We start from the raw sequence: 16,072 nt of genomic DNA, 5'->3' as shown, positions 1-16,072 counted from the left end.
TGGAGAGAGGTGATCATGCAGGATATGGCGAGGCTTCAGATTTCCGAGGGCATGATACTGGATAAGGAGATGTGGAGATTGAGTATTAGAGTTGTAGGTTAGGTACCAGTCTGGTAGGGTTTTTGTCTAGGATAGTTAGTGACAATGTTGTGTCTTACTATTTCACTTTTCAGCGCAGGAACTATTTACTAGCTATCGCTTTTGCTTTGCATCTTTCTTCTAAAGTTTATGTTATTCCTGTTTTCATATGATTTCTTTGTTGATATTAATATTGTCTCCTTTTTGCCTTTTTGCTTTCTTGAGCCGAGGGTCTTTCGGAAACAGCCTCTCTACCCCTTCGGGGTAGGGGTAAGGTCTGCGTACACACTACCCTCCCCAGATCCCATTAATGGAATTTTGTTGGGTTGTTGTTGTTGTTGTATATATGTTATGTATATGAGGGTGACTATGCATATATGAAGAGATGAGAATATACATAGGAGCTAGAATGTTATACTGGGATAAAAAGATCAGTACTGTGATTTTGATGTGATTCATGCTTAGTTTGGTTTTCTGTGCATATTGTGTATGCTAGTACAGTGCTAAGAAATTTATGTATGTTGTGATACGTGCCCAGTTCAGATATTCATGCATATCGCATATGTTGTTTCATTTATTGAGAACATGGCTTCAGATAAGTTATTGAGCACGTTTGAAAACATCATTCCAAATTAGTTATTCAGCATGTTCTAGTTTAGTTATCAATCGTGTTACTGGTCTGTACATGGCTCTATTGCGTGAGAACAGGATCCTCCCTCATGACTCACTAACCACAAAGGATCTCGTGGGAAGTACACACGCCTGAGCGGCACAGAACATGCTAAGTGTACACAGAACAGATATTACTGCATTTATATATATTACTGCATTTACAGTCATTAGTTAAGCTTGTCTGCATGTTGACTACTGCACATCTACAGACCTTGGCAAATTTCTCCAATTATTTACAAGGAATAATACTAGCAAAGCCTATAAAGAGAAACTAGTTTTGATATGGTATGTAGTAACAGCTATATGGCAGAGATTGAAAAAAGCTCTAATTGGTACACCTGCCCATAGAGAGTGGCGATGACGCTGAACGCTACCCACAAGCTAGTAGCCTAGTCATTATGTTAACATCCCTAGTTAACAGTGGTGGTATTAGACCTTCGTGATGTACACACAATCCGGCTACTTCCCTAGATAATCGGATCGGAATCACAACACCGACAGGTTTCATAGTGAGAGCAGATACCTGAGTCATGAGATAAGAGGTTGAATTCATACTACTAAGAAATCACTATTATGATGTTCAAATTACAAATTAGCAAGTAGCAACTACTGTACCTAGAATGATTAATATCTCAGAGTTAGACGCGCATATGCACATCATGGAATTAACAGCTACTACAACCACTACTATTCAAGCATAGTTAATACTCTTTAAGATTTTTCCAAACTTTTGAACTGTCTGTTTCTATCAAGCTTGGCTTGCATTTCTGCTGAAGAAAACGTAAATGCCATCAAAATATTGAAATACCGTGATAATTGTATGCAAGTGTTTATGTAAACTTCAGGAACAGCCAGCAAATGAATTTACTAATGTTGTAAAAGCTCCCAACTCTTCTCTTACTATTGGAATAATCAAGCTCCTTATTGAAGAGAACCAAAACAAAATTTCATCATTTATACGAGTCAAAAATGAATTTTCTTTGTTTCAAAACCATCTGCCTGTCTCTTTTCCCCAAAAAGGATCACTTGCCAGTCGTTATATTGCTCTTACAGCAACTATGATTCTCACTCTAGATAATGGTACATTACAAACTCTTAACACCGTACATATGTTTCTGAATCCCAGTATATGTGTTTGTAAATAAAATTTGGCATTCAAATGCCCGATGCTAATCCCAGCAAAAGAGATGATACAATCAACCAACACCAATAAAGTTGAACACGAGTGGATTTTGTAAGAAAAATCTAGGAGGATGAGTTCCTAGTTCGTGAAGAATCAACACTCAAGGATGACAATCCAACAGTATCAGGGCTTTTAAGCTGATCAAGTTGTTTCTTACCACGACGAAGTAAGTATTCAATAAAAATAAAGTTCTTACGGTCAACTTGCTTAGAATTTTTGTGGAACTCAGCTGATACAATTGACTCAATTTGCCTTCTCTCCTCAACAGGCTTGTAGCGTGCGGCTCTTAGGAATCCCCTATAAAGAGCAAGCACTTGCTTCTGCATCCCGGATAACCTTGGTCCACTGGAGGCTCCCATTGCATCTTCAGGGCGAGTGATCTTATACTAGTTTCAATTGTACATAAGAAAGCAAGTTGCCACTCTTTCGGAATTCTGCTATGGACTGAAAGAAAAGAGATTATACAATCAATTACAATGCAAACTTGATTCAAAAAAAAACACAAAAGAACAAAAAACACTACCGTGATTTGCAACTTCCACATACTCTTTTTCAACTTCAACTTCAAATACTCTTTTTTTTTTTCAACTTCAACCAAATATTGTCCAAACTTACTTGGAATCTACCAAGTAAACTTTTTTTCCACTAGCTTTTTCTTTATCACTGGAAAACATCAAATTCTTCCTGTGGTTATGTTTCCCCGACAGATAAAAGGATGCTAAATTCACATCTATGCCTAAATGGACTGTAACCTGCCCAAGGAAACAGAAGAATAAACAAAGTACTCAAATACATAATAGAATGTTAATCTTTTTCCTTTATAACTAACTTCGTTAAAATGATTTGTCTTCGCCCACTCTTATCCCCCTTTGAGATATAAAAACCGGTAATGGGTTGAACTGATCTTTTCCATATTCATACTATAGAATAGAGTTTAAGGACATTTCTGAAGAACTACTGAAAATAGATTTCAGTTGGATATATCATTGTCAGACCTTGAAAAGTAGAAAGTAAAACTCAGAGAGATAGAATCATTTTATCCGCACAGTAACTAATTTGAGTATGTCAGGTCTATCTTTTTTCAGTTGTATGTGACTATTTAGTAGGAGTATAGTTAAAATATTGGGAGAGAACTGTTCTCACTATGAGCCCGTTTGGATTGGCTTATTTTAAGTGTTTTTAAGCCAAAACAGTTTTTAAGCCACTTTGTAGTGTTTGGATAAAATAAAAAAGAGCTTTTAAGCACTTGTTTTTAAGCTAAAATGACAAAAATAAGCCAAAAGCTAGAATTCCAAACTTATAGCTTTTGGCTTAAAAGTCACTTACAATAAGCCCAACCAAACGGGCTCTATATTTGGCCAATTACATCTGGAAAGAGCTTAAGGGTGTGTTTGGTATGACGGAAAACATTTTCCGAAAAATGTTTTCCAATTTTCCAATGTTTGGAATATTTTGGAAAACATTTTCCTCATCAACTCATTTTCCTCCAATTGGAGGAAATTGTTTTCCCTATAACTCTTTGCCATCCCCACCAGCTCAAGAGAAGTGAACATTTTCCAAAACTCTTTGTCAACCTTCCCCATTCCCCATCAACCCCTACCAACTCAACCCAACCCACCTTTGCCCACCCCCCACCCCCCATGAATAGAAATATTGTTAATGGTACTTTATTTTTATGTTATAGATAGAGTATTTTTTTTTCATTTCAATAAATGAGTATTTTCTTTTCACGATATAACAAAAAAAAATCATTTTAACAAAAAAAGTACTTTATTTTCATAATATAGAAAAAATATTTTCTTTCATTTCAACAAAATGATGTAGCAAAAAGTATTTCCTTTTATTGCAACAAAAAGAGTATTTTCTTTTCATTATGTAGAAAAAGTATTTTCTTTCATTTCAACAAAATGAGTACTTTATTTTCACGTTGGAGAAATAGTACTTTCTTTTTCAACCAAAAAAAAAAGTATTTTGTTTAGTTATGAAGTACAAATTTCAATGTTGTTTTTGCGTAAAAAAGTAAAAACACATTAGTTCCTTTGGGGTTGTGTGAATTTTTAGAAAAACAATTAAATTCTTGAAGAAAATAGAGTCATGAAAATATCGGGTATTGGGTGTGGGGGGTAGGGGGGGAGGGAGAACACAGGAAATATAGGGACTTGGGGGAAGGGGGAAGGGGTGAGGAGACTAGCATAAAAAATTATTTTCCTAAAAAATATTTTACTCTCTAACCAAACACTAGAAAATATTTTCCGAAAAAAGAATTTCACTCACCAACCAAACAAAGGAAAATAAGTGATATAACCATTCATTTTTCATGAAAATATTTTCTAGGAAAAAATTTTCTATGGAAAACATTTTCCTTCGTAACAATTAAATTCTTGAAGAAAATAGAGTCATGAAAACATCGAGTATTGGTTTTTTTTTTTTGGGGGGGGGGGGTGGGGGGAGGGGGGAACCACAAGAAACATAGGGACTTGGGGGAAGGGGGTGAGGAGACTAGCATAAAAAATTATTTTCCTAAAAAATATTTTACTCTCTAACCAAACACTAGAAAATATTTTCCGGAAAAAAATTTTCACTCACCAACCAAAGGAAAATAAGTGACATAACCATTTATTTTCCATGAAAACATTTTCCTTCGTACCAAACACACCCTAAATCTTCCGCTTTTTTCTTCTTCCCATCTCTACCATTAGACTCGCTCTTCCTTTTTTTTTCGTTAGTAAGACCTTGATAAGTGAAAAGTAAAACCTAGGAAGATAGAATCAATTTATCTGCAAAGTAATTATTCTCAGTATATGGCAATTGTACTTTTCCAGTTTTATGTGACTACTTAGCAGGAGTATAGTTAAGAAATTGGTGAGGACTTCTCTCCCTATATATTCCCAATTACATTAGGAAAGAGATTAAATCATCTTCCTTTTTCTTCTTCCCATCTCTGCCATTAGATTCGCTCTTTATGCCTCTTTTAGGCAGTTTAAAACAATTTACCAACAATCTCATGTTAAAACCATAACAAACTCAGATTTTAGCCATATATATATATATATATATATATATATATGAAAAAAAGGAGACCATGCATTTTAAAGTAGAAGTGAAGCTAGAAGCGCTGAGCAGCTTTTCACCCTTGAAAATCTCAGTTTTCCCAAGAATTTGTATCCTATGTCCGGGCAATGACATCTAGAAAGAACTCAACACCTCTTCTTTCTTCATCCTATTTCCTCCATAGACTTGCTTTCTACAGCGTTAGACCATGTAAACGATATTTAACATTAAAATCTCAGTTTTTAGAACCAGAAGTGCCTAGTCCCTAACTTGCTCTTGGGTACTATAATAAAAGGGCCTCTATCATCCACCTATAGCTGATCAAAGGTATTCAAGGTCTACAATGGTTCGAGTTTAGCGTATAAATTCAGCTTGCTGGGGTGATAGCTTGCCTCAGCCTTCAGAGAATACTAACAACTAGATTACACAAGTCCTTGGAGTCTCGAGGATTATATCTTCTGATTGATCACAAGGTGGTTTTGTCTCATCTTTGACCTCGAAGGCTGCTGCTCTTCTCTTTAGCTTCCCTGCAAGCATATTATGCTTCTCTTTCACCTAGAGAGAAGCATTATATGCTTGTAGAGTTAATTTTCACAATCTAAACTAGTTGAATGTAGTTAACATCCTAGGACAAGAAGCTAGACGTTATTAAAAATGAATCCAAGCATTCATAGCTGATGATTCAAAAGGTGAAACAGAGACTTGCTTCAGGATAATTCCTATGTGATACAAGATCTAAATACCCTGATGCCCCACAGCGCAAACACCTAAAAAGGAGACATTTACCATGTTATTTACCTATGTGTATGATATACGTCTTATACTATTTGCCTCAGAACATTTTCTTATATTGTGAAAGAGAAAGTGGACTTCTCTATTTATAAAAAGATAAAGTTGATTTTTCAAGATTTATTGGTTCTTGGGCTGGAAATTGCCAATAGATACGCTTCTGGCTCATCATATTAAAATTAGGAGTCAAAGAGTGACAATTTGGCCATTTTAACAATGTCCTCATTGCTTTTCTACTATAAGGTACCGAGGTCTTTCCATAACTAAGAATCTATATGCAGCAGATTACGTGAAGTTAATACAGATATGCAATAAAAGCTGTTGATCACCCGTTCTGCAGACTGCCCATCTTATTGTGGTAATTCTGAAAATGAATGTCCGTCTTATTGTGGTATTAGCGAGGATCAGACAGTTACAAGGTATCAAAAAAACATTATAGCAACACTACTCATCCATCAACAGACTATCAGCTCCGCCATCAACAGACTATCAACCATGACGGAAAAAGGCACAATTTTACAAGATCCTAAAGGCTGTCGAAAGCAAAGTAGGTAGCATGTCTCATGTAACTATAAATTTCTAAACATATTGCACACATGATCTTCGATTGTTTTGACAGACCCATGCCAAATAGGCATTACATGGATAATGAAGCCATCTAAACACACTTAAAAAGGCAAATGTATCCACATCGAATGCATAAACATACCCAATACTCATAGTCAAGTCCAGGAAACCCAGGTGGTTTTGTATCACCACTTGGAATCTCCCTGAAGCTTCTTTTTCTTTTTCTTTTTGACAACCCAGAAATCTCTGAGGACCGTGGTACACAGCTCGAAACTCAGCAGATTATGGGCACACTGCTCTATTCCTCTCCACTTAAATACCAAGTTCTTGTCTGCGATAGGGTTAACACATGAGGTGCACCTAATCCACATGACGTAGCACTCTTACCACTAGACCAAAACCCCGGGGCAAAGCCCCTGGAAGCTATCTTTCCATAACATAATTTAGAAAATATTTAACGGTTGTCATTGCTTAGATTAACAAGTTTTGGAGCTAGTCCCTCCATTTATATCATTAAGCTAAATTCTTTCACAAGATTCTTACTAAAAATAAAAAAACACGGCTTATTCTTCCTCTTTCAAAACATAAAACCCAAAATAAGACAACTAAAAGAAATTAACCATTACCCAGAAGAAAACCTTTGAATTCTATTAAAACCCTTCAGCACAATCACCAAGAAAAGAAGAGGGGAAAAAAAGGGGATGCTTCAACTTCTTTATAGTCACAAACATTTCCAGCATCAATAAAAGAAAAAACAAAAACCTAGGAAGAAAATCAAAATGGAGAAGCTATAGATTTGATGTGTAGAATTTAGAGCTTACCATATACGAGAACAATTTGATCCCAACTCAATCTGCAAATGGAAGAAGAAGTCGAAAAAGATTATTCTTTGGTTCTAAAAGGGAAACTAGGGATGCATGCATTTACTTTTAATTTCTAATAAAAACTAAAAAGGGGAAGAAAATTTGTGACTAACGCTTAGCCACGAAATGGTCTGTTTGGTTTAAAATTTTAGCTGATTTAATAAACTTTTTGTGATAAATTCATTCAATAATCACAATAAGTATTTGGTAATTGTAACAGAGAATTAAAATTTAGTGCTAATGTAATGATGTAATTATTTTAATTGGTTAATATCACTTGATTTCTAGAGGAGGTGGCGCACGAGTCATTTTACCTATGATAAGTTGAGCGTAAGCCTATGGACTTTATGCTAATATTTTTAAAAAATAAAAATAGTATTTAATAAATGGACTGAAACACGAAATATGTAGCATAATATATTAACATTTCCATATAATTCAAAAAAAAATCTAAATGTTTCACACTCTAGATTAATATGTAACAATATATTAATAAATAATAATTTAAGTTATCAAACTCTTAAATAATTTGAGTCACCAAACTCTTAAATAGAACAACAAATTGTATAAGTTAACGTCATCAACTACAAAAAATTTTGAAATAAACAGAGTGGATAGTGCATTAATATCCAAGTTCAATGCCCCATCAGTGAGTGAAAAAAGAAAAAAGACTCCATCAGAACAGCTTTTCCCGGGGAACGCTCCTAAGATTCCTTGGAAAGGTGACGTAAGGCTAAGCAATTGATGTCAGTACAGTTACTATCCACCAACTGAGGTCCCTTCCGTACGCTAGACGAGATTGTCAGTGCCATAAGGGAAAACTAATGTCAAGAGCAATTGAGAGAACAGAAATGAGAATTGAGAATGAAAGAAAGCTTGATTGCATTAATGAAAGCTATTACAGAAAAGCAACACGGTGTCGAGGGGAAGAGACATCAGTACAGAAAATTGTTTGATTGCTTGATCCCCCTAATAGTGTTTAAAAAAAATAAACCAAAGTTACAAGACTAGACCTAACTAAGATAGAGAAACATAATGCAAATACATAAAATAAAACTACACTATATTTACAAGGAAAAGGACTTAGTTTTCTACAAGGTAGAAACAAGTTCATTGTCAGCAACCTTGTCATTGGCATCACGGTCTGCGCACGCGCCGTTGTCTACGCGCGCGCCGTTGTTGGCATCTGCCTGCAGCTGGGCGCTGGCAAGGAATATCGGTGGGGCGACAGAGCCACATACGCGCTTGTCACTTGGCGCAGCCAAGACCACAGGGTCGTCCGTGGCTCTAAGCGTTGGGAGGCTTGCTAGGACGCCACGGGCGCGCCCAAGGGGTCATGGGGCATGGCTGGAAAGCCGCCCATGACATTCTCCTCCACCTGAGTTGGCGACGTCATCGGCGCCTTACTTGCAAGATAATCTTCAATTAGGATCTTGTAGGCTTTGAGGTTTGTTCCCCTCTCCCAAGTATTCTCCTCTGCATCATAGCCCTGCCATTTCACCAAGAACTCTTGGTGATCTTTCCTTGAGGCGTGGAGCATGCCTTTTCCCGGTTGAATTAGGGCCTCGAATACTTGGTATTGTGAGTTGGCTCCGTGAAGGATCCTCTATGTCTTCCCAAAAAGGTTTCAGAAGAGTGACGTAGAAGGCGTGATGGATTTTCCACCAAGCTAGGGTATCCACCCGATATGCAACTTTCCCAATACGCCTTTTAATGGACAAGGGTCCAATGTATTTTTGTAGTAGGCGAGGGTCATGGACCCTTTTAAACAAGTATCGCTTTGGAATTTTGACCATCACTTTGTCACCTACTTGGTATTCAACAAAGCGACGATTTTGATCAGCATGCCTCTTCATCCGCTTTTGGGCTTTGACAAGATAGCTCTGCACTATCTCCAAATTTTACTTCCATTCTTTTGAGAAACTAGCAGCTCGAGGAGATTTTGACATGTTTGGTGCATTCACGGTGTGTAGGAGTAGCGGTTGATATCCGATAACAATTTCAAAAGCGCTTTTGTTTGTACTAGAGCTCTTTTGTGAATTGAAACACAGTTGAGCAACATCCAGAAGCTTCACCCAGTTCTTCTGCGATCCAGTTACAAAGTGACGGTGATATTCCTCCAGCATTCCATTGAATCGCTCCGTCTGGCTATCAAATTGCGGATGAAAACTTGAGTTGTGACTCAGTCTTGACCCAAGGCACTTAAAGAGTTGGGTCCAAAAGTTGCTAGTGAAGGGTGAGTCGCGATCACTAATGATGTCTTTAGGCAGGCCCAGTATTTGACGACATGAGAAAAAAAGAGTCGAGTTGTATCCTCTGTTAAGATGTATTGTGGGGCTCTATAAAGGTAGCATACTTGGAAAACCGATCCACCACAACCAAGATAGTTGTGAGATCTCCGATCTTGGGTAATCCAATGATAAAATCCATAGAAACACTTTCTCAAGGCCTCTTTGGGTCAGATAGTGGTTCCAAGAGTCCCGTTTGTGTCAAGCGGTCTGACTTGTCCTTCTGGCATACTAGACAAGTCTTCATATACTTAGCGATGTCATCGGCCATTTGAGGCCAATAATATGCACTGCGAAGTAATGCCATGGCGCGTTCTTCACCGGGATGGCCGGCCCACAGAGTATCATGACATTCTACCAGAAGAGTCCTTCGTAGATCTCCTCCTTTAGGAACATAAAGTCAGTTCCCTTTTACTTTCAGGAGACCATCTTCTATGTAGAACTGGCGAGTCCTGTGCTACCAGATCAACCAAATACTGTGCAGCAGGATCCTTGATGAGTAGATCATGTATCTGGACTTTGATGATGGTGGCTATTTCTCTCCCCTTAGGGGGCGAGTAAGCACACAGGTGCTAGATCAGCTCTCCGACTAAGTGCATCAGTAAGATGATTGATCTTTCCACTTCGGTACTCCAGGTTGAAGTGGAATTCAGCTAGGAGTTCCTGCCACCTAGCATGTCGACCATTCAGCTTTGGCTGGGTCATGAAATGGCTAACATCTGTATTGTTTGTCTTGACCACGAACGGGGTCCCCAACAGGTAGTTCCTCCAAAGGCGTAAGCAATGGACGACAACTAATAATTCTTTCTCATGGGCGGCATAGTGTCGCTCTGCATCCTTCAGCTTCTAGATTTCTTATGCTACAGGATGCCCTTCTTGTAGCAAGACTCCGCCGAGGGCATAGCCGGATGCATCTGTTTGTACCTCTAATGGCTTGGCCAAATTAGGGAGGGCCAAGATGGGGCTACTAAACATAGCCATTTTCAATGCATTGAAGGCCTCCGCTCGCCTAGGTCCCCAATCCCAGGGTGTGACCTTCTTGAGGAGTTCTGTCAATGGCACTGCAATGAGGGAGTAGTCCTTCACAAATCGCGGATAGAAGTTGCATAGGCCAATTAACGCCCTCAAGGCGTGGATATCCTTAGGCGGTAGCAAATCTATGATAGCTTGAATCTTCTATTGATCCATCTTGATCCGCCCTTCCTCGATGACATGCCGAGGAAGTCAATCTGCTTTTGAGCAAAGGAGCACTTGGATAGCTTCGCATATAGTTCGTGCTCCCTTTATCGGTCTAGGACCTTCTGCAAGTGCTCCGAGTGTTCTTCTAGAGTTTGGCTATATACCACAATGTCATCCAAGTAGACCACCACGAATTCATCAATGTACTCTCGGAAGACTTGGTTCATCAAGGTGCAAAATATGGCTGGGGTATTAGTTAAGTCAAACGGCATAACCAAGAAGTTGTACGATCCATATCTTGTCACATAGGTCGTCTTGTGTTCATCACCCTCTGCAATCCAAACTTGCCAATAACCTGTCTTCAGGTCTATCTTGGTGAACACCGTCGCACCACCCAATCTATTGAACTAGTTTGCCATTAGTAGAATAGGGTACTTGTTCTTCACGGTGATTTTGTTTAGAGCCCGACAATCCACACAGAGTCGTAGGCTGCCATGATGTTTCTTTTGGAATAGCGCAGGGGACCCGTATGGGGACTTGGAGGGCACGATGATCCCTGTGTCTAGCATTTCCATCAACTATCTCCGAAGCTCAGTGAGTTCGGGTTGTGACATTCTGTAAGGCGCCTGGGCGGGTCGCTTCGCACCCGGCACCAACTCAATCTCATGGTCCACAGTACGCCTAGGCGGGAAGCGCTTTGGCATATCCTGTGGCATGACGTCTTCAAACTCCAGTAGCAGCTCCTTCATGGGTGCAGGAATAGGACTTGAGGAGCGTTCTATATCTTCAATGCAGAGGGTTGCCAGGAAAGTAGGTTCATCTCTTTTGACCCCCTTTCTTCAACTGCAAGGCTGAGATGTTCTCAGCAGCCATCTTCATGGGCATGCATGGGATAATGCAGGGCTTGGCCCCATTTGCTCCCATCATCAGTAACATGTCAACATACTGTACGGGCATGGTTTTGGTTTGCCTCAGGAATTCCAACCCAACTATCAACTCGAAGTCATCTATGATCACCACGCGCAGGTTGAATTTTCCTTCGTAAGAGCCAAGCTTCACTGATAACTCTTTGGCTATTCCACCCACTAGCTGAGGAGGTGAGTTGATAGCCTTGACATGACCTCTGCCTTTTCCTACAACTAGACCAAGGTGCTCCGCCTGAGTCGAGGCTAAGTAGTTGTGGTTAGCACCCGTGTCTATCATCGCCCCAATGGGCTTGCCATTTACCTTCATCTCGATGAACATTAAGGTCCTCTCTTGTTTACGAGGAGTCCTCTCATTCGCCTTCTTTTTCCCTTTCTTGGTGCTTTGACGGGGGTCCTTTTGGCGGATACCAGCAGTGGTTCCCGCTAAGGCCTCAGAAATAAAGCCAACAATTGCATTGAAGGCACCTACTGGTTCGATCTGGTCTGCATCGTCTGTGTCGTCATCGGTCTCATCATCAAAAGCTTGATGGGCATTCATCTGTGTATGTGGACATTCATTATTCCAATGTGGTTTGCCGCAATGACGACATCCTGAAGGGGGTTTTCTCCCCCGATCAGTGTTGTTTGACGCAACACTATTACTGCCTGAGGAGGGAGCCTTAGATTTGGTGGCACTCCAATCTCCTTCACTTCTGCTAGGGCCACCATTTCTAGGCTGGCCCCCTTTGTATCCCGCTCTGGTAGGCGGTTGAGGCCTATCCTCCCAAGCTTTCACTTGGTCGTCCCCAAGGCATTCCGCTGCTTGGAGTGCCTTGGGTAGGGTATCTACCCTTTGTTTTTGCAGCTCCATATGGGATAAGGTTTCAACCCTTCTAGGAAGGTGAAAAGTTTGTTTTTGTCCCCCATGTCATGTACGTTCAGCATGAGCGTAGAGAATTCCCGCACGTAATTCCGCACTGATTTGGTCTGGCGGAGCTCCCGTAGTTTTCTCCTTGCATTGTACTCAATATTTTCGAGAAAGGACTATAGGCGTATGGCTGGATTCAGTTTTGCCCATGTCTCGAGAGCATCTTCACCGGCTCTGATGGCTTCGTACTTCACCCGCCACTAGATTTTAGCATCACCCTGAAGATACATAGCAGAAGTTGCTACCTTCTTAGCTTCTTCTAGGCCCTCGCGACATCGAAGTACTGTTCGATGTCGAAGATGAAGTTCTCCACTTCTTTGGCATTGCGAGCTCCAATGTACGGCTTTGGCTCAGGAATTTTCAGTTTTTTTGTCGCGGGGGCGAGCTTCACAGCACCCCTATTTTGGTTTCCGCCTCCTCGAAGAAGTCCTTGTAAAGCAGCGTTGACAACATTGAGCTTGCCTGTCAGGTTGTCTATAGTTTGTTGCATGGCAGTCACCCTATCTGCCTCTTGTGCCCTGTGGGCTAAATCCTCGGCGTGCTCCTGTTGGGGGCTCTCAAATTTGCCAAAAAATTTGGCTACCTCTGTGGCTATCGTTTGTCGGTCTCCTTCAGAGTCGCGACTAATATTTTCTATGTCAACTTCGGCCTGGAGCATTCTGCGGTCCAGGTCGTCCAACCTTTGCACTAGGCTGGTTCTTATTTCAGGCACTATATCCACGATGGGCGGTAATACGTCAATCATCTCTTCGAGGGCCGCAATGTGGTCCCCATGTTTCACCATGGTCATAAATGGTGGTAATGGCAATGTGTTCCCTCGTCCGATGTCAGGCCTAGGCTCTAATACCAAAGATTATGCGGCGCCTTCCTGAGATTCCATGGAAGGGCGACGTAAGGCTAAGCAACTGATGTCAGTGCATTTACTATCTGCCAACTGAGGTTCCCTCTGTACGCTAGAAGAGATTGTCAGTGTCGTATGGAAAAACCAATTTCAAGAGCAATTAAGAGAACAGATATAAGAAATGAGAATGAAAGAAAGCTTGATTGCATTAATGAAAATTATTACAGAAAAGTAACACAGTGTCGAGGGGGAGAGACACTAGTATAGAAAATTGTTTGCTTGCTAGAAAGTCTGATTGATTGATCCCCCCTAATAGTGCTTAAAAAAAATCAAAGTTACAAGACTAGACCTAACTAAGTTAGAGAAACGTAATGGAAGTACATAAAATAAAACTACTCTATAGTTACAATGAAAAGGACTTAGTTTTCCACAAGGTAGAAACAGGTTCGTCGTCAGCAACCTTATCTTTGGCATCACGGTCTGCGCGCGCGGTGTTGTTTATGCGCACGACACTTTTGGCATTAGCCTGCGGCTGGGCGCTAACGAGGGATATCGGTGGGGAGACAGAGGCATATGCGCGCTTGTCACTTGGCGCAGCCAAGACCACAGGGTCGCCCGTGGCCCTAGGCATTGGGAGGCTTGCTAGGACGCCACGGGGCACGCCCAAGGGGTCATGGGGCATGGCTGGAAAGCCGCCCATGACATCAATACTCATGCTTCCCAAAATTCTAGCCAAAGGCTATTTTCTTAAGATTTTTCTTACAGGGCTCAAAGTTTAAACGATAGTACTGAAAAGGTCCACCCAGCGTGATTTCATAATTTTTGCGTTCTATATCACTTGGCCCAAGTTTATATCAAAATGGGCTCATATTTTCAGATCTTACCCGAATTGGTCCATTTTTTATATATAACTAAAATAGTTGTTCACCCATTAACAGAGCATTAACTATTACTCTTTTTTTCCTTTCTTTTCTCTTTGAATTTTAGAGTAGATTCTCTCAATTCCTCCGTGAATTAGTTCTTATTTTTATATACAAGCAGCAATATGAATACTTATTTTTGCATTCCGATTCAGATTACAACAACAACAATAATAATAATAATAATAAATCAATGGGATTTCATAATTGGGTCTGAGGAGAGTAATGTGTACGCAGACCTTAAGAAGATAGAGAAGTTATTTCCGGACCCTCGACTCAAGAACAATAAAAAAGAAGAAATAAATAGATAATAGCAACAACAAGCGATAGGCAACAGAAGCAAATGGCAATGCGTGTAATAACAAAGATCTAGGAATACGAAAAATACAAGAATGGCGCCAATACTATAGGTGAGAGTGACTCGCAGTGTAATAACAAGGAACTAAGAATAGGAAAAAGCAAGACTAGTACTAATACTACTGGTAAGACAAGGAGAAACTCTTGACTACTTGTCAACTCACAACCTTAATTCTCGACCTCCACACCTTCTTGTTAAGGGTTAATGTAACGATCCACCATTCATTTTAGCATTTGAATGCAATTCAATGGTTTAAGGTCTCGAGTAGCTTCATATGGTGTATTACGACTTGCGTGCATCGTTGGTTTTGGTTTTCGAGTGATTCGGAGCTTATTCTAAAGAATGATTCTCAATTTAGAAGCTTTAAGTTGGAAGAGTTGACCAAGTTTGACTTTTGCATATTTGATCTCGAATCAGAGTTTCGATGGTTCCATTAGGTCCAAATGGTGATTTTGGAATTGGGCGTATGCTCGAATTTGCATTTGGAAGCTTCTAGAAGGTTTTGGCCATAATTGGCATAAGTTAGAAATTTGAAGGTTAAAAATTTTCCTAAGTTGACCATGGTTTGACTTTGGGACTATCGGGTTCGGAATTCAATTTTGAGACTTGAAATAGGTCCGTTATGCTATTTAGAACTTGTCTATAAAATTTGGTGTCATTTGGAGTTGATTTGATAGGATTTGGACGCTTGCTTGCATTTCTAGAGGTTCTTGAACTTTTTCTTCAAAATTCATGCTTTTTGATATCCGATTCATAGTTCTAGATGTTATTTATTTATTTTTATCACACGAGCGAGTTAGCATAATGTTTATGTGCATGCATGAGTGTTTGATTTAGAGCCCTGAGGGCTCGGGGGAGTTTTGGATGTGTTCCAGAGAGTTTTTGGCAAGGTTTAGCTGATTCTGGTGCTCTGTTCTTGCATTTGCGATCTCCGTACTTTTGAGTTCCTTCTCGCTTTTGCAATGTCGAGATGGGAACAAGGGGGTTCGCATTTGCAAATAATTCCATCGCATTTGCGATAGCACCTGGGCAGGAGAAGTTCCGCATTTGTGAAATTCATGTCGCTTATGCGAAGATTCCATTACTCGCATTTGCGGGTCAGTATTTCCTTTTGCAATTTTGGTTCCGAATTTGTGAGGATTGCAATTGCAAACAACAGGTCGCAAATGTGACATCTGCAGCTTGTTTATAGTTGAGTATTTCGGGACTTAACTTTATTTTATCATATTTTGAACCTGATGATAGGCTATAATTGCGTATTTTAGTCGCTTATTACACTTTAATTTACTGCACTTTAATTAAATTTGAGCTTTAATCGCTAGTGTTTTGCACCAACTGTGTCTTTTATGCTTTGTAGGAGTGATTCCGAGCTATATAGATGTTATGGAATGAATTCAAGTGATTTAGAGCTTTGAAGTCTGAGTAAAAGCCCAAGGAATTAAGCCGGGAT

The 16,072-nt window shown here is 39.9% G+C and overlaps 1 protein-coding gene across 8 annotated transcripts in view; it reads right to left on the bottom strand.

The window, feature by feature from the left end:
* LOC104231667 (uncharacterized) overlaps positions 1-16,072 on the bottom strand; it is a 216,258-nt gene that overhangs the window by 163,934 nt on the left and 36,252 nt on the right. For 3 of the 8 annotated variants that reach the window (XR_011406079.1, XR_011406082.1, XR_011406078.1), the window contains 3 exons: positions 7,162-7,193; positions 2,457-2,685; positions 1,279-2,377 (listed from right to left, as the gene is read on the bottom strand). The exons of 1 other annotated variant lie outside the window; for it this stretch is intronic. Coding sequence is in view for 1 of the 7 variants with exons in the window: in XM_070170855.1 (XP_070026956.1) it covers positions 2,220-2,377; positions 7,162-7,193 (190 nt within the window). In the remaining 6 variants the exon portion in view is untranslated. Of the gene's footprint in view, positions 1-1,278; positions 2,378-2,456; positions 2,686-7,161; positions 7,194-16,072 lie in introns of those variants that run through there. 4 more of the 8 variants (XR_011406080.1, XM_070170855.1, XR_011406083.1 and 1 more) reach the window with 3 other exon arrangements.

This window comes from Nicotiana sylvestris, chromosome 3 (assembly GCF_000393655.2).
Source record: "Nicotiana sylvestris chromosome 3, ASM39365v2, whole genome shotgun sequence".
Lineage (NCBI taxonomy): Eukaryota > Viridiplantae > Streptophyta > Magnoliopsida > Solanales > Solanaceae > Nicotiana > Nicotiana sylvestris.
Note: the sequence above shows the minus strand (reverse complement) of the source record. Positions and strands in the feature narration are given on the sequence as shown.